At 43.3% G+C, this 26,852-nt stretch overlaps 2 protein-coding genes across 4 annotated transcripts; one reads left to right on the top strand and one right to left on the bottom strand.

Annotated features, from left to right (window-relative positions):
- The first annotated feature begins 5,476 nt into the window (after nucleotides 1-5,476).
- eif4ebp1 (eukaryotic translation initiation factor 4E binding protein 1) lies at nucleotides 5,477-11,297 on the top strand. 3 transcript variants are annotated; one of them, XM_029716936.1, is made up of 4 exons: nucleotides 5,477-5,618; nucleotides 5,825-5,960; nucleotides 10,249-10,440; nucleotides 10,738-11,297. In XM_029716936.1, exons 2-4 carry the CDS (start codon nucleotides 5,825-5,827, stop codon nucleotides 10,767-10,769), a joined length of 360 nt encoding a protein of 119 aa, XP_029572796.1. In that variant the 5' UTR covers nucleotides 5,477-5,618; the 3' UTR covers nucleotides 10,770-11,297. The 3 variants fall into 3 exon arrangements, with proteins under 3 accessions (XP_029572796.1, XP_029572798.1, XP_029572797.1); XM_029716938.1 differs by having other exon boundaries at nucleotides 5,499-5,732; XM_029716937.1 differs by having other exon boundaries at nucleotides 5,500-5,960.
- A 2,865-nt stretch (nucleotides 11,298-14,162) lies between these two features.
- On the bottom strand, nucleotides 14,163-21,909 carry LOC115164055 (nodal homolog 2-A-like). Its single transcript, XM_029716177.1, has 4 exons — nucleotides 21,815-21,909; nucleotides 16,439-16,638; nucleotides 15,003-15,826; nucleotides 14,163-14,892 (listed from the first exon to the last, which is right to left on the bottom strand). Exons 1-4 carry the CDS (start codon nucleotides 21,907-21,909, stop codon nucleotides 14,740-14,742), a joined length of 1,272 nt encoding a protein of 423 aa, XP_029572037.1. The 3' UTR covers nucleotides 14,163-14,739.
- Between the last annotated feature and the right edge of the window lie 4,943 nt (nucleotides 21,910-26,852).

Below are 26,852 nucleotides of genomic sequence, written 5' to 3'. Positions count from 1 at the left end.
AAGGCAAGAACAAGATGTACGTCAGGAGAAGTGCAGTATTATCATAAGGAGACGTATACTTGGAATATGGAGGAGGAGTGGAGGGAAAAAGAGAGGCAGAGGAGGACTAAGAGAGAGAGGGAGGAAGAGTGTGAGCTTGAGTCAGTTATGAATGGCGGAAAAAAGGGAGATTGTTTGTTGAAGAATGGTAGAAAGTGTAAGCAGAGTTAGCTGAAGACAGGAGGAGAAATTGAAGTGGATGAGGGCAGTAGGTGTAGTGAAGTTCTCGGAGCCCCGAGGCTTGCACCGAGGATCAGGATAAAGATGAGTCTGACAGTAGGAGGGAAGTTTTTGGAAAAAGTGGACCCTTGCCTTTTGGATCATCCATTTGTGGTTTCAGGGTGGGTGAAAACAGAGTTAGGTGATGTGGAATCGGTGAGGGTAACCAGAAGGGGTCTTGTGATAGTTGTTTGTGTTTTTGCTGGTCAGAGGGAGAAGGTGCTCCGTGTTAAACGAATGGGGGCAAGAAATGTGAATTGTTTTTCTCTCAAGAAAAGGGCGCCATTGAAAGGAGTGATTACTGGGGTAGCGATAAATGTAAAAGTTGACCAACTGAAGGGGAAGATTCCAGGTGTTTGTGATGCTCGTCGTTTGGTGTGACGCAGACAGGGTGACGAATGGTGAAACAGAAGAGTCATTGTCTGTTCTTTTGAGTTTTGATGTAGATGTTTTGCCCGACAAAGTGATGTTAGGATATATAAGTTATCCTGTACGAGCTTTTGTGCCGAATACATTACGATGTTACAGGTGACAAGCTTATGGGCATGTGTTAGCAGGAATGTGTAGCATTGGGGAAAGTAGTGGTATGTGTTAATTGTAGGGGTGCCCATGGGGCTGGGGATCAAAAATGTCCCGTGCGAGAGAGGCAGGTTGAGGTTTCAAGGGTTAGAGTAGTGCAGAAGTTGTCATGTGCTGAGGCGGTGAAGAAAGTCTAGGAAGATGGGTCAAGGGGGAGGGATCCTGAGAGGAGTGGTGGGAGTAGTAGATCTGTACCAGTACAGAGGAATAGGCCAACGAGTGATATATGTTTCCGTAAGCTTGGATTTTTAGCATGTATAGCAATGGTTATCAGCTGTTCTGCAGGGATGGAACATAAGTCGCAGACAATTGAGGTTGCGGTGGCAGCTGCAGAGAGGTATTTGGGTGTGTGGGACTTGACATCAGAACAGTTACAGGGTGTGTTAAGTGGTAGTGTCCCATCCTTTCAGGTTGTTGACCTGAGGTAGGACTAAATAGATATAAATAGTGGAGAAGGGTGGTGTTATTTTTTATTTTGTTATTTTTTTTTTTGTGAGTGTAGGGTATTTGTTAAATATTAAAAATAAACATTTCGAGCAAAGCATAAGGGTGTTGTACTCCAGTCTAGTGGCGGTAATGCAATATTTATTGGATGCCAACCGCGGTTAAACCTCATCAAAGAAGGAGAAGATTTTACAAATAGCAACACGAGACGAATTTCGGGAGGTGGCGAGCGTGATTGATGGCAGAGAGAGGAGCGTAAAATCACAACGGGACGTGAGAGTTTGTTTTCTTGGACCAGGGACCACTGTTTGGAAAGCTGTGGCTAGCGTTCAATCGTTGATAAACAAACAATCAAATTTTACTCGGTATGGCGGTGGGTAGGCACGGTTGTGCTGTGACTGGGTCAGAGATGGTAGGAGATAGTGATGGAGCAGAAAGTGAAGCAAGTATGGAGCATAGTGGTACAAATAAAGGAGGGAGTAAGAAAGCGGGAGAGAAAGGGAGTAGGGGTTTGGAGGGGAGTGAGAGGTCTATGGAGACAGAAAGGAGGAAGAAAGGGAAGTTTGAAGGGAGCAACAGTTTCCAACGCTAGCGGCAGCTCGGAGTTAGAAAGTGCCGAGGAAGGGCAATAAAAGACGTGAGGGGAGCATGGAGTTGAGGAGGAGCAACAGTGACTCAGAAGTTTAGGGAGGAAGGGGGAGTTGGGGCTATGAGTCCGATAAGGACGGCTGTGATAAGAGTTGATTGGGGAAGTTGTCAATGCTAAAGTGTTAAGAGATGGGAACTTGGTGATCTGTAAGGAAATGGCGCAGAGGGGAAAAGCTCTAAGTGAATGGGTTTCCAAAAGCTCTGAGAGATGGGTAGGAGCATCTAGACCGGGGATTACGGGGCAGGTGGGCGGCGATATGGGGGGTGCCACCTTCATGAAGCAAATACTTCCCTACAGGATGCTAAGCAGAGGTATTGAACAGGAATATGTGGAGGTATGGTTGAGAGGAGGAATGATAGTGGTAGTGAACTACTATAATACATGTCAGGTATTGAACAGGAATATGTGGAGGTATGGTTGAGAGGAGGGATGATAGTGGTAGTGAACTACTATAATACATGTCAGGTATTGAACAGGAATATGTGGAGGTATGGTTGAGAGGAGGGATGATAGTGGTAGTGAACTACTATAATACATGTCAGGTATTGAACAGGAATATGTGGAGGTATGGTTGAGAGGAGGGATGATAGTGGTAGTGAACTACTATAATACATGTCAGGTATTGAACAGGAATATGTGGAGGTATGGTTGAGAGGAGGGATGATAGTGGTAGTGAACTACTATAATACATGTCAGGTATTGAACAGGAATATGTGGAGGTATGGTTGAGAGGAGGGATGATAGTGGTAGTGAACTACTATAATACATGTCAGGTATTGAACAGGAATATGTGGAGGTATGGTTGAGAGGAGGGATGATAGTGGTAGTGAACTACTATAATACATGTCAGGTATTGGACCTAGGAGTGGGTGGAGGGCCAGGTTAAAAGTAAGGTCATGTGTGGGGATTTGAATGCCCACAACATGCTCTGGGGGGGAAACGGGTGGATAGAAATGGTCAAGTGATGGAAAATCTGATAGAAGTTAAAGATCTGGTGTGCCTGAATGATGGTCGAGGGACCAGGATTGATGTAACCACAGGGAAAGAGTCTGTCTTGGACCTCACTCTGGTATCTAGTGTGATGGCAGGAATCTGTGAGTGGGAGGTATGTGAGGAGTCGACAGTAGGGAGTGATCATTACCCCACCTGTGGGGGATGATTAAGAGGATGAGTGGGGTCAGAAGGGAGTGGAATTATCCAGTGTTGACGAGTGGGAAGGATGTGGCAGTAACAGATGAGAAGGCAGAGATGATGGCGAAAGCCTTTGTCGAAGTGCATAGTTCGGCAGATTTGTCAGAGGAGGGGCAGACGGGGGAGAGAGAGTATGAGAGAGAAGCATCTTGGAGTGCTGGATAGGAGGGAGGATGTAAATGATCCATTGAATGAACCATTTACCATGGCAGAAGTAAAAATTGGCAATAAATAGGCATTAGGCTGGGTTAACCTCACCTGGGAAAGATGAGGTATGCTATGTTATGTTGGCCCATCTTAGTGATGAGGCGCTGGATAAGGTTTTGGTGTTGTACAACACAGTAAGGCAGTTGGAAGGAGGCAGTAGTGGTACCACTCGGTAAGCCAGGGAAGGACCCAACGAGGCCAACAAGCTATTGGCCAATAGCTTTAACACCTCATGTATGTAAGATTAGGGAACGTATGATTATGAAGAGGCTAACTTCCTGGAGAGCTGGAAGGATTTCCTGTTTGGAAGGTCTATCCAGGTGAGGGAGGGAAAGTCACGATCAGGCAGCTGGTGGATAACGGTGGGAGCATGATTATTCCTCTGTTGTTCTCAATCATGATCAATGACGTTTACTCTCAGGTACAGCCGGATATTGGGAGGTCGTTATTTGCAGATGTTGGGACCTTATGGAAGAGGGGAAGAAATGTGCCATACATGGTCAGGAAGGTACAGGAAGCAATTGATGAGGTGAAGCGGTGGGCATTAATGTGGGGATTCAGGTTCTCTGTAGAGAAACTCAGACAGTGTTCTTTACCAGGAGGAAGGTGGTAGATGAGGTATGCTTGAGGTTATATGGGAGAAACTTGGAGAGGGTGGGGGCCTTCAGGTTCCGTGGGGTATACTTTGACACTGGGTGTTCCTCATTGAGGACCATGTATGTTGCATTGATCCGATCTGTAGTAGACTATGGAAGTATAGCGTATGGTTCGGCAGCCCGGACATCATTGGAAAGGCTAGATGTCATACAGGGGCAAGGACTCAGAATATGTAGTGAGGCGTTCGGACATCCGCAGTGGCTGCCCTACAGGTGGAGTGGGGGATATGCCATTGCAGATTAGGAGACAGCAGCTGATAATGAATTATTCGGTCAACCTACAGAGACATGTCGCGTCTCATCCTGCAAAATGGATTTTCCAGGCATGCTGGGAACATGAGCGAAGACAGAACTCAAGCTTTGGGTGGGTGGGTAATACCCAGGCGAAGGAGATGGGACTGTATGGAAGGGTGTTTAGTCCAACGGTAGCTATTCCTGTAAATCCACCATAGACAGTAGTTGATCTAGAAGTGTCAGAGAGACTTCAGAAAGACAGGGAGGGTGTTGATCCATCTGATTTGTTTAAGAGAAGTCTTGATACTGTGTATCAGGATTTTGTGGCCATTTACACAGATGGTTCAAAAGATCCAAGGACAGGACGTACTAGGTCAGCATTTGTAGTGCAGGAATGTGGGGTGAGAGTCAGGAAGCGTATTACAGATCATCTGGCTGTATATACGGCGAAGCTGATGACTATACTTTTGGCTTTGCAGTGGGTGGAGAAAGTCAAGCCAGAAAGAGTAGTTACATGCTCTGATTCATGTGCAGTGTTAATGAGTCTCCAGTCCGTTAGGTCACGTAGCAGACAAGACCTGCTTTATGAGGTGCTACAAACCCATGGCAGGATTAGATGGATGGATATACAGATAAGATTTACTTGGGTTCCAGCCCATGTGGGGGTGGAGGTGAACGAGGCAGTTGATGTACTGGCTAAACAAGCACTTAGAAGTGGGGATGTTGTAGTTTCAATGAGCAAGGCAGAGGCAAAAAGCCTGATATGGACAGTGATGGTGCAGAGATGGCAGGAGCAGTGGAATAGAGATACTAAGGGCAGGCATTTATTTCAAGTACAGAGGAAGGTTGGAGAGGGGAGGATGGCAGGAAGGGACAGAAGAAGAGGCTATTTTTAGAAGATTAAGGGTGGGACACAGCCAGTTGAATAAGCACTTAAATGTGATTGGAAAGCATTCAACAGGAAAGTGTGATTATTGCCAGGAAACAGAGACCGTGGAGCATGTATTGCTACAGTGTGGGCAGTATCAGAGGGAAAGAGAGAGGCTGAGATCTAGTATGAGGGAGAAGGGGATACAGGAAATTAGTTTAAAGAGTATATTGAGTAGAACGTCATTAGATATAGTCTCAAATATTTAGGATCTAGTTTCTCCTTGTCCCTGGCTCACACTCCAGTACAGTAGGTGGTGGTAATGCACCATAATGTTGGATGCCAACCGCCGATAAACCCCACCAACGAAGAAATAGCAACACCATCCACCAGTGGGGGGAGACGTAATGTCAATTCTCTGCTTGGAGCAGCTCTTTCCTGTCTGTTTTTGTGTGCGTGTTGTGTGTGGAAGAACGTGTGCTGCGAAGGTCCTACAGAACCTGGTCTGTCGGTCTGCGTATGGGAATGTGTGGTTAGTTTAGATATACAACATTATTTGCACTTATGACAAAATAAAGTATTTGTTTTTATTTAGGAATTAGCTTGCTAACGACCCAAAGAAAACAATTGAGGAAGCAGCAACAGGGCACGTTGTTTACTTTGTCGTTTTTCAGGTCCAAGATATTTAGCTAAGTTGTTCAATTTGTAGTTATTAGCAAACGCCCCTGTGTTTTGAAGATGTCTACAGGCTGTCAGAAGACCACTACTAGCAAGGCCATTCCGACCAGGCGGGTGACCATAAACGACGCCTCGCACATGCCCAACGACTACTCCACTACTCCCGGGGGAACCCTGTTCAGCACAACACCTGGAGGTAGCTAGCTATAGCTAGCCTTTATAGGACTAGTTATATGTCTGTGTTATAGCTATGTAATATGTAAAAGCATGACTGTTTATGACGTGGTTATAACTCAACGGGATATGATTCGATTGTTAGCCTGATTACCATGCGCTCGAGCTGTGCAGGTGCCCATAAGACAAATCTCGATAGGGTTATCAAACCTCTAGACAAAGGACACCTGTCTAGCAATCAAACAAATCTATATAGCAAAAATGTTTGTGGTGCAATGTTGTAAACTGACAAAGGCGTTAGCCAGCGATATGCTCATACCTCATTGCATTGCATACAGTGGCTGTTGTTGTTTTTGTTTCAGCTGGCAAGTGCCATTATTTGCATCATCAGCTTGTTAGCTCGTTAGCTTAGCTTTTCGTGCACCACCACGGTCCACATACCTATGTTTCACTGTGGTTTCAGAGTCCAGCAATAAGACATAGCTAAGGCACTAATATTTGTGTGACCTCAACCTACTATGTGTATTGAACATTTATATTGCAGTGTACAGCCTTACCTATGCATTGTGGATCCGTGAACTGGGGTATCAGTCTACTCAGTGACACACACAGAACATAACTATGTAGAATGGTGAGCGAGCTAATGTGGCTCATTTCACAGTGGGATCAGAGTCCTGCAATAAGAACTACCTAAGACGCTAATATTTGTGTTAACTACACAATTGTGTCACTGAGTAGGCTAAAACCCCATTTCATGGATCCACAATCCATACATAAGGCTGTACAGTGCAATAGGGTTGTCAATACGCACAATAGGCTGGATAGTGAGGTGATTCCTCACAGTTACAGTTCCACAATAAGAGTCTCTAATATTAGTGTAAACTCTTCACAATTGTATTCTATGGGTGTCACTGAGTAGACTGGTACCCCATTTCAGCCTTACAGCCTTACAATCCATAGGTAAGGCTGTACATCTATAGGTAAAGCTTTGTAAATGCAGGCGCCTTGTGTTTTTTGACAGGCTTCTGTAACATTTCTTACATTCAACTTTTTAATGTTCTATTCATAGGAGGCACTTGGATCTGTGCAACATTAGTCCTTTCAATATGGTGTGAAACAGCGTTGCAGTACATGAGTCCATGACTCGAGTTCCGATTTTAAAGACTTGTGACTCGACTTGGACTCGCCTTCCTTTGACTTGTATTTGCACTTGGACTGGATAGGCTACTATGATAAGCAGAAAATTAGCAGCACTTGGTGCGCAGAGCAGCGATAGTTCTGTTCTCTAGCAGTAGGATGGACACAGCCTACATCAGCTTGTGAGCAAGCGATGAGTGTGGGCAGACTCTGCCTCCGATCATAGTCTACACATCCCGCAAGCGACTCACTTGCTTCCTCATAACCACCAGTCAGTCAACCTCTTACTATTTAGCTTTTCCTTGTTAAAAAAGGCAAACTGCTTTATGAAATTGAAAACACTAGTATTGAGTTTAAGAGTAAAACAGCAGTGTAGATATGTGTCTCTCCCCTTTCCCCTCCCCTCTCCCCTTTCCCCCCTGCATCCCATAGCCAGGTTCTGACAAGTCTCCCTTTACTTTTCACTCTGCAGTAAATAACTACACAAATATCAGTCAGTGATTACAAAAGAGTAGCTGAGAGCCTGTTACAATTATTGCAAATAATAATCTGGTCAGGTGCAATAGCCAATTAATTCTAGCGACCATTCATCCCTTCAAAACATCATTACTGATTTGACATAACTATTGAACATTAAATTACGTGTGTGAGCCTGTGTATGAAGGACTTATTTGTTTTATAGGCTATTGCAGGCAATTATGACCATTTGGCAACAGGAGGAAAGTATTTGCGTTACTTCATTTCTCACATGAAAATCTTCCCGGCAGCCCCGCACTTCTACTAAATCTGAGGCAAATCTATAGAGGCACAAATCTAGTAGCAACAGACGAGCACCGAGTCAGCGAGACAGAAATACGAGAAAACAAAAAACCATCAGTAACCAAAATATCAAATAGGTCTAATGAACCCACTAATCATCACTCAGACTTGAGCACTTGGACCAGGACTTGAGCACTGGGACTCGGACTTCAGCCATAGGGACTCGTGACTCGACTCGAGCAAAGGGGCCTTGGGACTCGTGGTTTAGTGATTCCACTACAACACTGCTAGACGCATTGCAAAGTAAAAGAACCTGACATTATCTGAAATGTTTAAGTATCTGACATTTTAAAAACATCTCCAGAAAACATACTTGTTTGCATCATGCATGGCATGCCCTTTTCAATTTAATTATAAATATATAGGCTAGGACACTTTATTTTTATGTAACTAGGCAGGTGAGTTAAGAACAAATTCTTATTTACAATGATTACCTATGGAACAGTGGGTTAACTGCCTTATTCAGGGGCAGAAGGACAGATTTTTATCTTGTCAGCTCAGGGATTCGATCTAGCAACCTTTCGGTTACTGGCCCAATGCTCTAACCACTAGGCTACCTGCCGCCCCACTTGTTGCTTGTCTTGTCGAGATGTGTTTAAAGCATTTCCACACGAGGCCTTTCACTTCCTCCCTCTTCACATGGTCACAGCTAAGGCGTTGGTGGTGGCGTTCAACACTGATTCAGAGATGATTAACGCACTAGCAGAACTTGCCAGATCATGTTGCAGTTTCTTATCTTTCAGCAGCTGCCATTTTGAACCCTCTGTCACAAGAAACACCATTAACAAATGTGACATACAATTTGAAATGCATAATTTACATTTATAATTTGAAATGCATTGAATGCCATGTAAAATATGACATTAAAAGCAAGATATGATTGCTTTCCTACTCTGTCTAGGCTTAATTTCCTGAGTATATTTGTGTGTTGATATGGTGGTGAGCTGGTTAACTGCCAGGGTGTGTCCCAAATTGCACCCTATATAGTGCACTACTTTTGTAGAGGGCCTGTAGGTCAAAAGTAGTGCACTATACAGAGAATAGGGTGCTATTTAGGATGCACACGCCATCCAGTTTACCTCTAATATCAATCCAATGTTAAGAGGGGTAATGCACTGAGGGATCCCACAGATGACTCCTCTGCCTTTTTGCTGAGGCTTTTCCTTTTGGGCAACTTATCATGTGGGAAATTCTGTCACAGAAAGCAGCTGGCCGATATAGCTTGCATTGAACCACTATTTTGTGAGCAGATATCAGTGACTTTACTCTGTGGCAGATTGGCACAGAGGACAGTACAAACAGAACAGTTTTTGCACATATCTGTGTCAAGGATTCATGCAATCATGTTGATGCCATTAGTTTTATTTTGTGTTAATATAAAGGTTCATTTGTTGTAGGCTATCGGTTGAGTTTGTTGATGTAGATTATGGCTTTATCTGGGATATCTGGCATCGCTCTTGGTTTGATTAACCATCAGATTAAACTATACACATGCATAGCAAATAATTAGGGCGGTATGTTGATTTATGTACTTGAAGATTATGTTGTAAGGAAAATAACTTTACAAATGTAATTTATTATTTACCCTGAACAAAAATATAAACGCAACATATAAAGTGTTGGTCCCATGTTCCATGAGCAGAAATAAAAAATCCCAGGAATGTTCGATATGCACAAAAAGCTTATTTCTCACAAATTTGGTGCACAAATATATTTAGAAACCTGTTGGAGAGCATTTCTCCTTTGCCATGATAATCCATCCACCTGACAGGTGTGGCATATTAAGGAGCTGATTAAACAGCATGATCATTACACAGGTGCACCTTGTGCTAGGTATAATAAAAGGCCACTCTACACGCCTGGCAGCCGACCCATGGCTGCACCCCTGCCCAGTCGTGTGAAATCCATAGATTAGGGCCTCATTCATTTATTTCAATTGACTGATTTCCTTATATGAACTGTAACTCAGTAAAATCTTAGACATTGATGCATGTTGTGTTTTATATTTTTGTTCAGTGTATGTATGTAGGGCTTTCACTTCACACAAACACCTCAGTGTTTCAGAACAACTGTTAGCTCACACGTCACAGTGAGAAAGAGGCACTGTACCTAATCTCTCATGGACAGACTACGTAAAACAAATAAGGCATCTGACCAAATGATGCAAAATTTCAGGAATGGGTTAACCAAGATTACACAACCTGCGGTGTATGTGGTTAGCTGCAGGCTTTGAACCAAATCTGACTGCAGAACAGGATGAGTACTAGTCCTATATGGTGGGATTGTGCGCCAATGTACGATCTGTTCGATCCATTAAATTTACATGAACATCTCATACCCTCCTCTCCCCTCAGGTACAAGAATCATCTACGACCGGAAGTTCCTGCTGGAGTGCCGCAGTTCCCCGCTGGCCAGGACTCCACCGTGCTCTCTCCCCAACATTCCAGGGGTCACCAGCCCACCCTCCAAACACATCAACAATGTAAAGGCCCATAACAGAGAGCCACTGAACAACAACATCACTGCACCTGCTGACAAAAGCACTGGTAAGAACATGATCCTGTCAGGCAGGCCAACTAATTACTCTTATCTCAGGCATTACAATGTGCCAAAAAAAAACAGTCATACGAGATGTATTAGTTTTATGGAAAATATATAATGGTATTTAATAAGTGAAATAAGATCAAATGTTCAGATTTACTGGTACCTAATGGGGTTCAGGTCATTTTTAAGTTTCAATATTTACCCTTATGTTAGTATTGCCTGCCAGGCTACAAATATTTAAGGTGAGTAGGAAATAAATAAATTAACACGTGTGTGTGTGTGTGTGTGTGTTTGTGAAGGGGACGATGCACAGTTTGAAATGGACATCTAACTGGTGGTGGAATGAGCATTCAAGAGGGATGTGAAACAACGTCACTTACTACCACGATGCTGAAGAAGAGGCCCAACCAATCCCCCACCCAGACTTGCTACAATTTTGTCACCTTCTGTGTTTACAGATGAGTCCATTAGTTGCGGTTTGTTAACTTTAAATATCAGTTGTATTGTTACTGTAAAATAACTCAAAGGTGGTTCAGGCGTGTGAATGAAGTGTTACCCTCTTGACTCACCTCTGGGGCCTTTCTCTTGTGGGGCCAGCAGCTACACTTAAAAAGACTGCTCCAGAGGAGTGGTGTGGAGGTAAAGATTCAATTTCTTTCATTCTTTAAAATTATTTTGTCACTCAAATCAATCTTATCATGGGTTATCCACACGTCACTGCCTTCAAAATACTATTAATTTTTGCAGATAAAAAGATTGTCATACAAAGGAATGTAAAAACAAATATATAGAAATTTGAGACAAAAAACAACATTTTCACATGGTTTGTAAGAAGAATCAATAAAGAAAATAAAACATATTTGGTAGTAGACTTGTTTCCTAAAAAGTAACCAGGTCCCAAAGGGTGTTTGATAGAATGAGTAGGCTACGTGTATTCCAGAATCAAAGGATTGCTTCTGTCAAACCCTTGGGCACTTTTGGTTATCTGGCAAGTGTCATTAGTCTCGTGGTAAATGGGTTGACCGACTGCAATACATGTTCCTTTCGGGGAAAACACTTTGTATATGACAGAAAACAAACTAATGACCCAAGAAATGGTTATTCCACCAGTAATATAGTAGTAATATAGTAATATAGCAGGGGCAGCAGGTAGCCTAGTAGTTAGAGCATTGGACTAGTAACTGAAAGGTTGCAAGATTGACTCCCCGAGCTGACAAGGTAAAAATCTGTCGTTCTGCCCCTGAACAAGGTAGTTAACTCACTGTTCCTAGGCTGTCATTGAAAATAAGAATTTGTTCTTAACTGACTTGCCTAGTTAAATAAAGGAAAAATAAAAAAAGAGAGAATAGCTTCTTTTTTTATTACAGACAAGTAATCATAAAACACTTAGGCCTACTGTTCTTGAGTTCACATAGGCTTCATTTTTAACTCATAATAATGAAATGTCATCCTATCTGGTCCTGAAACGTTTCATTAGACATGTACATGAAGCCATCAGCCAATTATACCTAATTGATGTTACCTTTTTTTAAATTTTTGCTCGAAATCAAAACGCGCTGGTTGAACTTGCTGTTCACATCCATCAAAGGCTAACAGCGCCGCAGCTACAAATCCACTGGCACGCTCCCGTTCATCTGTGAAGGAAAGCTGTACATTTCCAGAATCTGTAGTGTGGCAGGACTGACGTAAGTGGAATTCTTCAGGAAGTTCCCTCCTGCAACTGATAACATTCCAGAACCAGCAGCCTGAAAAGCGGTAATCATTACACACCATGATGTCCTTCCTCTCATCAAAGAGCTACACTGTCTGTCTGTACTCTGCACATAAGCAGAGGCATATGATGCATATTGGCTCTAAATGAAATAACTTGAATTGTGATTATTTAAAAAAAAATGGCTTCCAGTCTTTTTTTAAACATACATGATATGCTTTAGATGCTTTTATTTATTTTTTTATTTAAAAAAATTATTTCTTTTATTCCATTTATTCCATCCATTTCAACCAAATCCTGTACCTTAGTGAGTAACATACATAAGCGTACTGTGATATCACCTGGCTGTGAGTTGCTGTCCAACTAGTTATGTAGCATTAAAGTAGGTATCAGGTCCAGTCAGATCAGAGCAGAGCAGACATTGCCTAAATTGTCAAGTCCAGCACTTCATTCTTCCCATCCACTGTAGGGTTGACAGTTTCCCTACTTGCCAAGCAGGAACCAAGGTTTGTTCCTCCCTCAGAATTCAATAACACACAACATCATATGCACACTGTCACACTCAATCTTTTCTCTGTAAATCTGCACCAATACAAATAAGGCTGCTATCCATCCGCCATTGTAAAACAACATTTAGGTTACATCAACGTCGATGTAATTAATGGACTCAAATTGACTCTAATCCCGATGTAGAATCAATATTAGCCCACCCATTAACCCACTCGAATCCAGGCTGCATCACATCCGGCTGTGATTGGGGGTCCCATAGGGCGGCACACAATTGGCCCAGCGTCGTCTGGGTTTGGCCGGGGTAGGCCGTCATTGTAAATAAGAATTTGTTCTTAACTGACTTGCCTAGTTAAATAAAAATTAAATAAATAAAACTAGACTGAACAATGAGCTGACCACCAGGATGCCGTGGGTGTGGTGGGCAACAGAAGAGGGTTATTCATGAGGGTTTAGTCTGTGTGAGAATCTGTGACACCTGGCTCCTTGCCACTGTCCTGAAGCTGCTTTACTAACGGGAAACCCACTGGGCCTTTTCCCCACTGGGCCCTAGTGTATGAACAAACACTGTCAAGGGTCCAACCCCAGGCCCTATAATGACTCCTGCCACAGTAGGACCCAATGAACAACATGACAGACTTCTGTACCCCAACAGATCAGCCGGTTTAAATGGCTATACTATTTGTCAGCATGGCTTGTCACAGAGGCAAGAGTGATTATTAATCTGTATTAGTTCATCTTTAGTTAATAGGGTATTGATGATAGCCTTGAATTCAGCTTTGACCTCTTGACTGTCTGTGATCACACTGCTTTTAGTTTAGGCTGTATTTGCTTATATAACATGAACAGCTTAGTTTTGTAATTCAACCTGCCTCTGAGTAGTTGGTACACAGGTTAAAATGGTGTGTGAGGGCAGTGTGTCATTCCTTTTGCTAAGAGAGAGACTAAGGATAGCTGTAATTTCAGGGCAGGGAAATGTGAAGGTGTTGATGGACCTTTTGCACTTTACCCCTCCTGCACACAGCTTCACTAACTCCTCTGCTCTTGTTAGGGGGTCTATATGCCCCCGTTCCTGTCACTCTTGATTACTGGCACCCCCAAAATAAAAAACGCTTTTTTCTTTCATCCAATCACCACCCCTATCTTGACCCCTCCATTCCTACCTGTTGCTCTTTTCATTTTCTCCCTTTACCCGCTGCTTTGAACGCAATCAACTAGGAAATTGCTCGCCTTGGCCTTTTTATGCTAGGGGCACTGACGACTTCCCATAATCTGAGCAGTAACACTATAAAATAGATGTGGATTTGAGGTGAGGGTGGTAAAACTGTTCACAAGTGACTGGTTCGAAAAGCCATAAACACACTTGTCTTGTTCAGTTCGTCATGACTGCTTCAGAACAGATTAGGATTGGTCAGGGCTGTGCTAGCCTCATGTAGACTATTGGTTTTGAGTCAATTACATCAAGAAGACAGTCAAAAGTTCAGGCGAAGATGACGCTGTAATGTCCTAGAGTTCGCTCATTTATTTAGAGGATTAAATCAATAAATGTCACTTCGATGAACGGAATAAAATGCTTTAATATATTTTTTCATTGTATCTACAAAAAATATATATTGTAATAAAGGATTAATAAATGAGTGAAAATACAAAATAATCATAACTTTTAAGGCACCATTTTGGCAGCATATTTCTTTCACTTCTTGAAAATTACAAAACACTGACAAACACAATATAAAACGTAACACACAAAACACACAAAATGGGTAGTCTTTCTTCTTGAAATATTCAAATAAATAACAGTACATCTTTATCATGCTGGTTCAAACCATGGACAAATCTTCTAATATGGAATGCTGTGGTTCCAGCTGAGATCATGACATAGGCCTAGATAGAATAAGATATAGTAAGGACCATAGCAAATAAATTGATCTTCCTTGTGATAACGACCACAAACAACTTAAGGTAGATGGACACCAAACCTTCAAGAGTCATGCCATGGCGCACAATATATTCCAAGTGAAGCCTTTTAAATAAGTGTTTTCACAATAGTCTTTGTGGTTGCGGGCCCGATGTGGCTTGGGTATCAGTGACAGCCACACTCCTCCACGATCATGTCCTCGTGATGCCGCAACACCACGTCTTCGTCCCCGTAGTACAGCATGGACAGCGGGCTGAGGCGCGTGGGTACGCAGGACGGACAACCCACGCGATCCGGATGGTACAGTCTCAACAGGCTCTGAAAAACACAAAAAGAAAATAAGCTTTACGAAAAGCTGCACTGAACATAAATGCATATTAGGAACTTAAACCAAATATAAAAAGTGTTGTTTTATTTTTAGATCTTACTTGCATGTATGCGTGGTTGGTGGGACTGAAGGATTCATCTACCGGAGTTGGGCACTCGCCCTCGCAGCGGAAGGCGTTGTAGCGCTTTGGATACACAATCCACTCGTTCCAGCCGATCTGGTCGAAATCTACCCACATGTCAATCTTCTGACAGAGTGGGCGTTGGACGGCTTCAGCCGCTGACCCAGTAGCATTACCTGCAATTCCGCCGGCCATCCGCACTCTCTCCATTCGGTTTCTCTTGTGGCGTCGCCCTTGAGCTTCACGGCTGACTTGGTCCAAAATTGCGTATTTGGAGTGCTCCACAGTACGGATGAGAGTGGGTGCGCTCTCGCCATCTCGGGGCAGGTTGTGCTTGGAGAAGACAACCATCATAACCCGTTCGTCTGTCGGATGGTGAACCTTCCTTTTCCTGTGCGTAAGATGCCCGATGTAGGCCATGTCAATTTCCTCTCCGTCGTCCGGTGCCCCACTCTCGTGTTCTTTCTCTATCACAAGGACTCTCGCTTCTTGGCTTTGCGTCACTGTGTCTCCCTGGTGCAGCCAATATTTGAGCAGAGCTGTCACATTGAACACGTTCCATTGAGACCTGGTGTCACTGGGCGATGCGCCAAAGCTGCCCAAGAGAAGGCGCTCCTCGCTGCACAGTTCAGTGTCAGACTCGCAGTCCTGCTTTCGTGAGTGATAAATGTCCAATGTGACGTGCTTGGAGGCGGAGAACGCTGGTAGTCTGATCCGAAGCTCTGACAGCTGGACGTCGTCACTCGCAGAGATGGAGGACATGTCGAAAGTTATGGTCCATTTCTCACCCACTTGATGGCATCCTGGAAAAAACGAACAAAAGTCAGCAAACCAGTTGTATGCAGTCAGTGCGCAATCAACAAGACAAACTTTACGCAGACTTCACCATAAACTAGCCAAACTATTCAACAAAATGTCAAACCGCTGGAGGGAGAGGGAAGACAGGACAGAGGATGATGTGTATTCAACCGCCTTTGTACAGACGTCTGTAGGGCTAATACACACACCCGCTCACATAAAACAGAAAAACCCTTTAAAGCCGAATAAGCATTGTGACACTTCTGCGTTGTAAAGGAGGATCTGATAAACACAGATAAGACAGCCTGCAACCAAAGTGCCTGGCAGTGATGGAGAGGACAAGCCTGAAGAGATCTGTGGACTGGTTCGGACGCTTGCTTGAACTACAGGTCAAACTACATCATAATATAAGACTACAATACACGCGCTAGTCTATTGGTCCAAAAAGTAGCAAGTTAAAGACATAATAGGCACGGTAAATGCATAAAATAATGTTGGAAAGCCAATTGAAAATGGCAAATAAATTTAACAAAGTAAGGATCCTCTGGGAATGTTGCCAATGGTGTTCAAGTTTTCATATGCCTAACACAATTAATTGAAATCAATACTTTACGTACCTTTTGCGATCAGACTGAGGACTGAATCAGAATCGTGTGGAGAGGGGCTGTTATCGGCTGCGGTCTTGATGGAGCGGTACAGATGCATCATGTAGAGAGGGTACCTATGGGGATGGTACGAATTCAGATATCCTAAACTGGACTCGGGTGAGCTCTTGTAATGCCGGGAATGGTGCAACAGTTTCTCCGAACTGCCAAGCCTGAAAAAGCAGACGAGGAGCGCGCAAAAGACGAGCCGTGCCAAGCCTACCATTTTGACTGAAGCGGTGTATCCACTATAGCGTTGTCACCTTGAAAGTAAAGACAATAGGAAGACGGCAACAACTAGCCTCCTTCCTCTAGCTTCTCTTGGTTTGAAATGATGCCGTGAGCAGGCAGAGATCCAGACAGGGAATTTATAGTGGACAGCTGCCCTTTGATGACACCAGCCATCACAAACATCTCAACAACCCTCTGATCCCCAGTACACATCAGAGGACAACAAGACAGCATTTAGCCAAGGTCATTGTCTTTCGAAACTGTCAAGACATTTACAGGTAATATAATCCTTTTCTCATTTATTAAGATCCCAACTGTTAGAACCCCTTTATCAAACTTTCAAAAACAGTGATATTACTTAAACATATATTTTTAATTAGGCCAGACAAGACAAGCACATTTTGAGATCAGATTAGGTTCTCTAATAGGCAAACATATTTTTTGAATTAACCAATTAGGTATACCATTGCTTGTTTTAAATATTAATTACTATTTTTGTGAATACTTCACAAACGTTTCCTGCATCATCCTGGCCGCCTTTTTTAAATAAACAAAAAAATTTAAATACATTTTTAAATAAACAAAAATAAATAGAATAATGTCATCAACAACTCGCATGACCACATCTTCTTGACTATAGTCATTTATTGTCGGGTTTCTACCTATCAATATGAAATCAAACCCATTGAAGTGCTTCAATTAGATAGTATACAAAAATACCAAAGCCCTTTTATTGGAGATACTTTCCAAAGAGTCCGATCCATTGATCGTGGGACCGATATCCACGTTTCAAAAGCATTATTTTGGAAGTTGGTCGGCTGTGAAACTGAACCAATTTCAACTGCGTTAAATAAAAACAATGGTATATGAAGATTACAAGTGAAATTAAGCTCTTAAATGTAAAGTCCCCATATTTTGGGACCCTATTTGATTTTTTTTTTAAATTCAATTCAGTCTATAGGCCATGTCATCCAACTTGACAGAGCTTGAGAGAATATGCAGAGAAGAATGGGAGAAACTCCCCAAATAAAGGTGACAAGATTGTAGTGTCATACTCAAGAAGACTTTATTCGTAACCTCATCAATCTACACACAATACCTCATAATGATAAAGCAAAAAGTATTTTTTTAAATGTTTGCTAATTTATTACACAAAAAAATGGAAATATCACATTTACATAAGTATTCAGACCCTTCACTCAGTACTTTGTTGAAGCACCTTTGGCAGCCATTAAAGTATTGAGTCTTCTTGGGTGTGACACTACAAGCTTGTCACCTTTATTTGGGGAGTTTCTCCCATTGTTCTCTGCATATTCTCTCAAGCCCTGTCAGGTTGGATGGGGAGCGTTGCTGCACAGCTATTTTCAGGTCTTTCCAGAGATGTTCAAGTCGGGCTCTAGCTGAATCACTCAAGGACATTCAGAGACTTGTCCCGAAGCTACTCCTGCACTGTCTTGGCTGTGTTCTTAGGGTCGTTGTCCTATCGGAAGGTGAACCTTCGCCCCAGTCTGAGGTCCTGAGCACTCTGGAGCTGGTTTTCATCACGGATCTCTCTGTACTTTGCTCTGTTCATATTTGCCACGATCCTGACTAGTCTCCCAGTCCCAGGGGCTGAAAAATATCCCCACAGTATGATGCTGCCACCACCATGCTTCACGGTAGAGATGGTGCCAGGTTTTAATCCAGATATGACGATTGGCATTCAGGCCAAAGAGTTCAATCTTGGTTTCATCAGACCAGAGAATCTTGTTTCTCATGGTCTCAGAGTCTTTAGGTGCCTTTTGGCAAACTCCAAGCGGGCTGTCATGTGCCTTAGGAGTGGCTTCCGTCTGGCCACTCTACCATAAAGGCCTGATTGGTGGAGTGCTGCAGAGATGGTTGTCCTTCTGGAAGATTCTCCCATCTCCACAAAGGAACTCTAGAGCTCTGTCAGAGTGACCATTAGGTTCTTTGTCATCTCCCTCACCAAAGCCCCTCCCCCGACTGCGCAGTTTGGCTGGGCGGCCAGCTCTAGGAGGAGTCTTGGTGGTTCCAAACATCTTCCATTTAAGAATGATGGAGGCCACTATGTTCTTGGGGCATACAATGCTGCAGACATTTTTTGGTACCCTTCCCCAGATCTGTGCCTTGACACAGTCCTGTCTCGGAGGTCTATGGACTGTTCCTTTGACCACATGGCTTGGTTTTTGCTCTGACATGCACTGTCAACTGTGGAACCTTATAGAGACAGGTGTGCCTTTCCAAATCATGGCCAATCAATTGAATTTGAAAACCAAAAACATGAATGGCTAGCATATGATCATACAATTTGGCTACATAGGCCTACAAACATTTACAATAGCAAAAATCACAAGAATGGCTTCAGATCAAAGGCTGTCACTCGCTTACCTTGAAAAACAGTTTGCCCTGCAGCCTTCTGTCGAATCAAAAGAACAAAAATAAATCAGATTTCGAAAGAAATATGGCTGAGATGCAAAGAAAATTCAAGGAGAGGGGGTACAAAAATGGTTAGATTAATATTGCCATTGAGAAAATTCAAAACAAACCCCGAGACATGATCTTTTTCAAGGGCAGTCTCGCAAAAACAAGCATTCTTGCATTATAACTACGTGCTATTCAAAGTGCTCTGAACAAATTAAGGGAATCGTTTAAACATTAGCATATTCTACTGTATCGGTAGTGTTTTCCGACCCTCCCTTGATCGTATTCTCGCGAGGCAGAAATCTCAGTTCAATTGGTAAACTCTGATTTACCACCCCAAGTACAATGTATATAATATGGAAAAGGTCAAGGGGTCGTGGTCCAAAGGCACTGTAGATGGGGGGAATCAAAGTAATCCTTAGGTTGGTAGGAACAAATCTAGCCTATTGCCAATGTTATCTGACGATGTATGTCTTAATGGCAACATCGAATGTCCCCGACACCACCACAATGTTTGAGAGAGGTTGACGTTGTATAAATGTAGTTTTTATACTGACCAATAACTTTTAGGCACATTCAGTGTGCAAAAACAGTGCTATTACCACATTAGGGCACTTTGGAGAGGTTGAAAGGACACTTGAATATACTCTGGATACCCCATAACACCACCACAATGTTTGAGTGAGGTTGATATGGTAGAAATGGTTTTATACTGAACAAATAGCATTTAGGGATTGCAAATATGTAATAGCACTGGAATTATCTAATTTACAGACATATGCCACTTTGGAGAGGTTTAGAGACGCTTGGAAACGCCCTGTGACCACACCTGACACCACTTACTAAAACATCTGCCCATTTCAAGTTGTTAGGTCTATCAATCCTGTTTTTTATGATATTGTTCACATGTTGTGGAAGCCATCTGACGTGTTTCCAGCTCTATTCATCAATAATTCACTTATAGCTTGTCAATCATTTTTTGATTTTAAATGTTATTTCGTGTGTGCTTGAACTATGTAATTTATATCTATCTTCTGATCATTTCCTCATAATCTCCCAGATGTCGTCTTTCCATGTTTTTGCATGTCAGAATCATTGTAATTACACATGGATAGCAGTTACTTTAGGGTATGTATATTTAGACAGAAATCTATATTTTTCCATTACATTTAAGACATCTAAGAAATATGTAAGCCTATGCGAAATAGACTAATCTAATGAAATAAACGTTCACTACAACTTTCAAAATTCAATTTCTATTAAGTTGTCTTTTATTTTATTTATATCATATTTGGCTGCAAAAGAAAGGCAGCGCTGCTCTTGGGTCAGCTTTCTCCATTCAAATCTTACCTTAACATTAGAATTATTCCACAATACTGACGACAGATCAGCTCCTAGAGAGAGATTATCCCCTATGGCTGCAAATATTGAGGCGGCTTATTTTAATGCTTACCCTATAATAAATGCACTAAATTAAGATTTGGCACATCCAGCACATGATCTAATCCAATTTCATTTGTCACATGCGCCAAATACAACAGGTGTAGACTTTACTGTGAAATGCTTACTTACAAGCCATTTCCCAACAATGCAGTTAAAAAGTATGGGGAACAAATAGGGAAAGAATGTGCTAAGAAATCCTTTACAAAAGGAATGCTAGGCTACCCATCATTAAATATATTGAGGCAAATATTAGACGGTATCCAAATAGCAAAATAAAACTAAATTGAATGAACATTAACTTTATTTCAATATCATTGAAATGTATAGGCCTATAACCTATGCAGTTGGTAGGCTATTTATCTTTTACTGGAGTGATCCCGGGTTAAACATTTTTAAATCCTTTTTTTTAAATCCTTTGCAATTTTAACAATTGCAAAGACATTGGCAACCTTGTATTTGTACTCAACTTCGTTGTGAAGTTATCGGTGGTCATGGAGAAGCAGATAAACACTGTGATTCTATGTTTAGTGGAGATCTTCTGTGTATAAAGTGACGCGGGAGGGCAAAAAAGCATCTAATGACGCACTTAGCTGTTCTACAAGTTGTCTGAGGCAGGAAGATTATGAGCGTGTTCAAGCTCAACGTTAATAACATTGAGTTACGGATGTAACCTTGGTTCTCTGAGAAGAGTAACGGGAATTCCTTCCCGCGATGTGATTGAGATGCTTCATACCAAAGATGTTTACAGTCACGCCACACCCTTACTGTAACTATGTGACCTGTCACTATAAAAGGCAGTGTGGTGTGACATATTGTCTATTCACTTGAACCCCACGGAGGTGGAGGAATGACATGAAAGCTTGGCTACCCATTATTCTACTAAGAGAACCAAGGTTACATCCGTAACCCAATGTTCTCTTTTGTTTTCGTAATGGGTCGCCAAACAACATATTGGAGATGCTGTACCAAAGAGGTTGTGCGGACAACAGAGTGGGATAACTCACCATTTAACTTGGTCCAGATGAGTCCTTAGGACTCCCGTGTATCCACCACAGGATGCAACAGAATATAATTACCCAATAGGGTAACACAGAATTTCAACTGTTAAACATCGGTAAACACAAGCAAGTTAAAAGCTAGAACTTACAAAATGAGGCTTCAATTGGGTGCAACAGCACCAAGAGTGGATGACCTCTGTATAGAACATCCATCTCACTGATAAGTAACTATGCACAAGGTTTACAGTACACTCACTTATCTGGGTTGAGAGAGCGTGCCTTGTCCAGAACCACAGGCCCCACTGATGGTGTGGACATAACACTGAGTCTGTAGTACCTCATGAAAGTCATGGGTGTTATCCAACTTGCAGAGTCCAGGGAGGCCCATGAAGTAGTCATACCTCTGGTGGAGTGTTCTACTACGCTATCTGGAGTTGGTGTACATGCTGCAGCATATGATTTTGACACTGCATTGGTAATCCAATGTGCCAGTCTCTGCTTCGACACAGCGCACCATTTGGTGTTCTCCCCATAACACACACAAAGCTGTTTTGTTTGATGAACAGTTGTTGTTGCAGCAAGATAGGCACTCAATGCCCTAACTGGGCAAAGTGTATGCAAGTTCCAACTCTCCTGTGAGGACTGGGGAAGAGGGTGAAATGCCGCTATGATTAAGGTCTGGTTAGCATGTTATAATGAAAGCACCTTAGCTAAGAATGCTGGATTTGGCCCGAAGCACTGCTTTAGATCCATCTTCTGCTGGTCAGGCATGAAGGATGGTTAGAAAGTTCATGTAATTCTCCAACAGGCTTTGTTGAAATGACAGCCAATAAAAAGGTAGTCTTGACTGTGAGATCACATAGCTCAAGTGAAGACAGGCTCAAATGGTGATCGTAGGACTACATATAACTCCCATGAGGGTACTGAAGGAGCCTTGGGGGTCTGTAGCCTCCAGGCACCTTGCGTTCTTTGCTTGGGAGCTGAACATGCTCAAGCGGCTGCACAGGGTATCAGCTCTTGAACTCACTGTCAGAAATTCTAACCAAGAGCATTGAAATCTCCACTTGCGCTTTGGGGTGGAGCCTCAGGATTCTCATCAGATGAGTCTGCCACACAGCTCAATGATCATTCCAAACGCTCTACGTCTAATAACGGGTCTCCCTCTCCTCGTGATCCACCATCGCTCACCTATTGCCAATGGCGTCAACATCCAAGTTTGATTAATTCAGTTCTTCAAAGACCGATATCCATCCCATTTTACAAAGACTTTGTGCATGAGCTCCAATGCACTTAGAGCACGCCAAATGACAGAACCCCTGCCATGCCAAGCATATGCACTCGCTTGGCTACGGTTCATGGTGCAGAGGAGGTTGGTTTTGTATGGACAAATCATTTGCTTCGCTTGTTTTGCCTGCTTCTCTCTGTCACAGTTCAGACCAAGAGCTGCCTAACAAACAATACAGGGCATCTGATTGCATCCTACACAGGACACAGGACAGCACTGCTTCAGCCGCTAGGGTTAGGAATTCAGCCATGATACTGGCCTTTTATCAGAAGGAACTGCAGGAACGCCTCTCCACAAACTATGAAGCTAAGACCATGAAATAACTCTACAGTAACAGACCTTCTCATCCAATGCCTTCAGGGCAATGCTCAGATGGTTGTGAAATCTTTGGCAACACTGTGTGGTGCGCATGCCACCTATGGTTAGCGCATTCCAAGCTCCCTGACAAAGAGAAGGTTCCACTCCTAGGTGTACCCATGTCACCTGGCCAGACATTTGGCCCAGCAGTGGCCCACCTCCTCCAAGTGTCTAAGGAGGACAGAGAAGCACAGATGGAGCTTCAGCGCCTCATTCCAAGGCCTAGAATGCATCACCCAGCAAACCATTACTCCCATGCCAAGGCCCCAACTGGGATGTCAAGAAACAAGACTCCGACTATCGCTACACCTGCTCAGGAGTAGAGGAACAGACAATCTCAGCCCTACCGAAGAGGTGGAGCTGCAGCATCACCCTAGAGGTAGAGGTGCATCATAGGCATGCCACGTCCCCTCTGCACCACAGCATGCAGTCTCAGTCCTGATGGGACTGATTCTCCAGCGCAACACCATTTCCTTGAGCACCACCTTTCCAGCAGGAAAAGGTCAATGGCCAACAAAAGGGTGTTTTGTCAACGACCCCACGCTTCAGGTGTGTCTTGAATACAACAGCTCGCAACCCTGCTAAAAAGCAAACTGTGGGTTCAATTTAATCTATTTTCTGTTGCCAAAAAAGTGCGGAGGCCTCCGTCCGATCCTGGACCTAAGATGCCTGAATTGTCATCTCCCTTCAAAATGCTGACATTCAAAACCATCATTCAGTCAGTACAAACAGGCAATTGGTTCACCACAGTGGACCTGAAAGATGCATACTTTCATATCTCCATTCTACCAGCACACAGAAAATACCTGATATTCACCTTCAAAAAACATGTTTTTAAGTTTCGAGTGCATAAGCACAGCTAGCCCCCCTTCAGGCCAGGGTCCTGAACTACATAGACAATGTTCAGGGTCACAAAGCCAGGCTTTGGCACACACATCCATGGCGTCATTTGGTAGTTGGGACTAACGATGGACTTGGAAAAGAGTTCTCTGGTCCCCACTCAGTGTGTACTCTTCCTGGGCTTGACACTGGACACTCAAATCATGTGAGTAACACTCTCCAGAAAGACTGCTATTTTTTACAAATTGTCTTTCAACATTCAAACTGAGAAAACAGGTGACATCGCAAGAGAGTCAGAGGCTCCTAGGCCTCCTAGCTGCTGCAGTCCATGTTGTACCGTTGGGCTTGCTCCACATGTGGTCAATACAGCGCTGGTACAACAGACACAATCTATGTCCCAGGAGGGACAAACACAAAAAGCAGACCATTTCAATGAGTTGCTGGAGAGCAATACAATGGTGGCGCCTAGCACTTCAAACTCCCAGTACAGTTCTCCTAGGCGCAGTTCACAACCCAGGTGACTTTGACCACAGACGCCTCCCTACAGAGATGGGGAGCAGTCTTGAACCAGTAAGGGGTCCATGGTGTTTGATCAGCACCATGGACAACAGCTCACATCAACATAAAGGCAATTCACGTTGCACTTTGGCACTTCCCTCCCAGTACTGAGTGGACAACGTACTTATACGGACAGACAACACAACCGTGGTTGCACACATCAACCACCAGGGTGGACTGAGGTTAATGGCACTGCACCAGGTAGCAAGGGAGCTACTACTTTCAACAAACAGACATCCCTCAGAGCAATAGACCAGCCGGGGGTGGAGAATCATGCAGCAGACCTCTCCAGAGGAGGCCCTTTTACTTCAGACTGGAGGATACATCCCATAGTAGTGGAGATGATCTGGGTGCAATTCAGAAGGGCCATCTCCGATATGTCCGCATCGCAAGACTCAACCCATTGTCCTATGTGGTTCTCCATAAATGTTCCAGCAGGCCCACTCAGGGTCGATGGCCTATCACACAGATGGCCAAGTAAGCTGCTGTATGCATTTCCACCAATTCCTTTGCTCCTTCAGGTCTTGAGGAAAATCAGTCCCGAGAGCACATCAGTTCTACTTGTTGCTCCATGTTGGCCACAGCATCACTGGTTTTCAGACCTTATAGAGCTGAATACCTCCCAACCATGGGGACTCCCTCTTCGAGTAGGCCTCCTGTCACAAGTGAACAGCAAGCTTTAGCACGCCAAACCCAGCAAACTGGCGTTGTTGGTGGGGCCCCTGAACGTGACCACCTCGTAGCCGCGGGGCTACCCTCCTTGGTAATTGTTACAATTCTGATGAAGACAGCTTGTCTGTCACAACGTTGGTTATTAGGGTATTGCATCTGAGCTCCTAGAGTGTGTGGCTCTCCTTGAATTTTTCAAGTGTTCTACTCCGCTAGCCAGTACCTCGCCTAAATAGGTGTGCGTTTCTTTCGCCTCTAGATTAATTGTTACAATTCAGGCAGCCATGGCATCCTCTACGTGTACCGTGTATTCCTACAAGTGGAATGTGTTCAGGAAGTGGTGTCGACCATCGCCATCTTCCTGCCCAATATCTGTCATTTTGACTTTCCTCCACAAGCTTATGGCTGCAGGGAAGTCCCCATCTACATGGAAAGTATATATGGCAGCTATCTCTGTGGATCATGATCACATTGCGGGTGCATCACCAGGGGCACACCCTCTATCGCAATTCATGAAAGGTGCCCGCAGGCTACAGCCCCCCCAAGGCCCCTTCAGTACCCTCATGTGAGTTAAATGTTGTCCTATGATCACTTATGAGTCCACCATTTGAGCCCGTCTTCACCTGAGCTATGTGAGCTCTCAGTCATGACTGCTTCCCATAGAGGCTATTGTTTCAGCCAAGTATTTTGGAGAATTACATGCACTTTCTACTCATCCTTCATGCCTCACTTTAGCAGAAGATGGATCTAAGGCAGTGCTTCGTCAAATTCCAGCATTCTTACCTAAGGTGCTTTCATTAGGCGAGCTATTCAAATTTTTGCAACCAGGAAATGGCAGAGCGATTTCTGCATATTGCATCTTTAAGGTTAAGCATAGGGTTAGCAGTGTGGTTAAGGTTAGCGTTAAGGTTCTTTTTTTTTTCACCTTTATTTAACCAGGTGGGCTAGTTGAGAACAAGTTCTCATTTGCAACTGCGACCTGGCCAAGATAAAGCATAGCAATTCGACAATACAACAACACAGAGTTACACATGGAATAAACAAAACATACAGTCAATAATACAGTAGAACAAAAGAAAACAAAAAGTCTATATACAGTGAGTGCAAATGAGGTAAGTTAAGGCAATAAATAGGCCATGGTGGCGAAGTAATTACAATATAGCAATTAAACACTGGAATGGTAGATGTGCAGAAGATGAATGTGCAAGTAGAGATACTGGGGTGCAAAGGAGCAAGATAAATAAATAAATAAATACAGTATGGGGATGAGGTAGGTAGATAGATGGGCTGTTTTCAGATGGGCTATGTACAGGTGCAGTGATCTGTGAGCTGCTCTGACAGCTGGTGCTTAAAGCTAGTGAGGGAGATATGAGTCTCCAGCTTCAGAGATTTTTGCAGTTCGTTCCAGTCATTGGCAGCAGAGAACTGGAAGGAAAGACGACCAAAGGAGGAATTGGCTTTGGGGGTGACCAGTGAGATATACCTGCTGGAGCGCGTGCTACGAGTGGGTGCTGCTATGGTGACCAGTGAGCTGAGATAAGGCGGGGCTTTACCTAGCAGAGACTTGTAGATAACCTGTAGCCAG

This window comes from Salmo trutta, chromosome 27, assembly GCF_901001165.1.
Source record: "Salmo trutta chromosome 27, fSalTru1.1, whole genome shotgun sequence".
Classification (NCBI taxonomy): domain Eukaryota; kingdom Metazoa; phylum Chordata; class Actinopteri; order Salmoniformes; family Salmonidae; genus Salmo; species Salmo trutta.
Note: the sequence above shows the minus strand (reverse complement) of the source record. Positions and strands in the feature narration are given on the sequence as shown.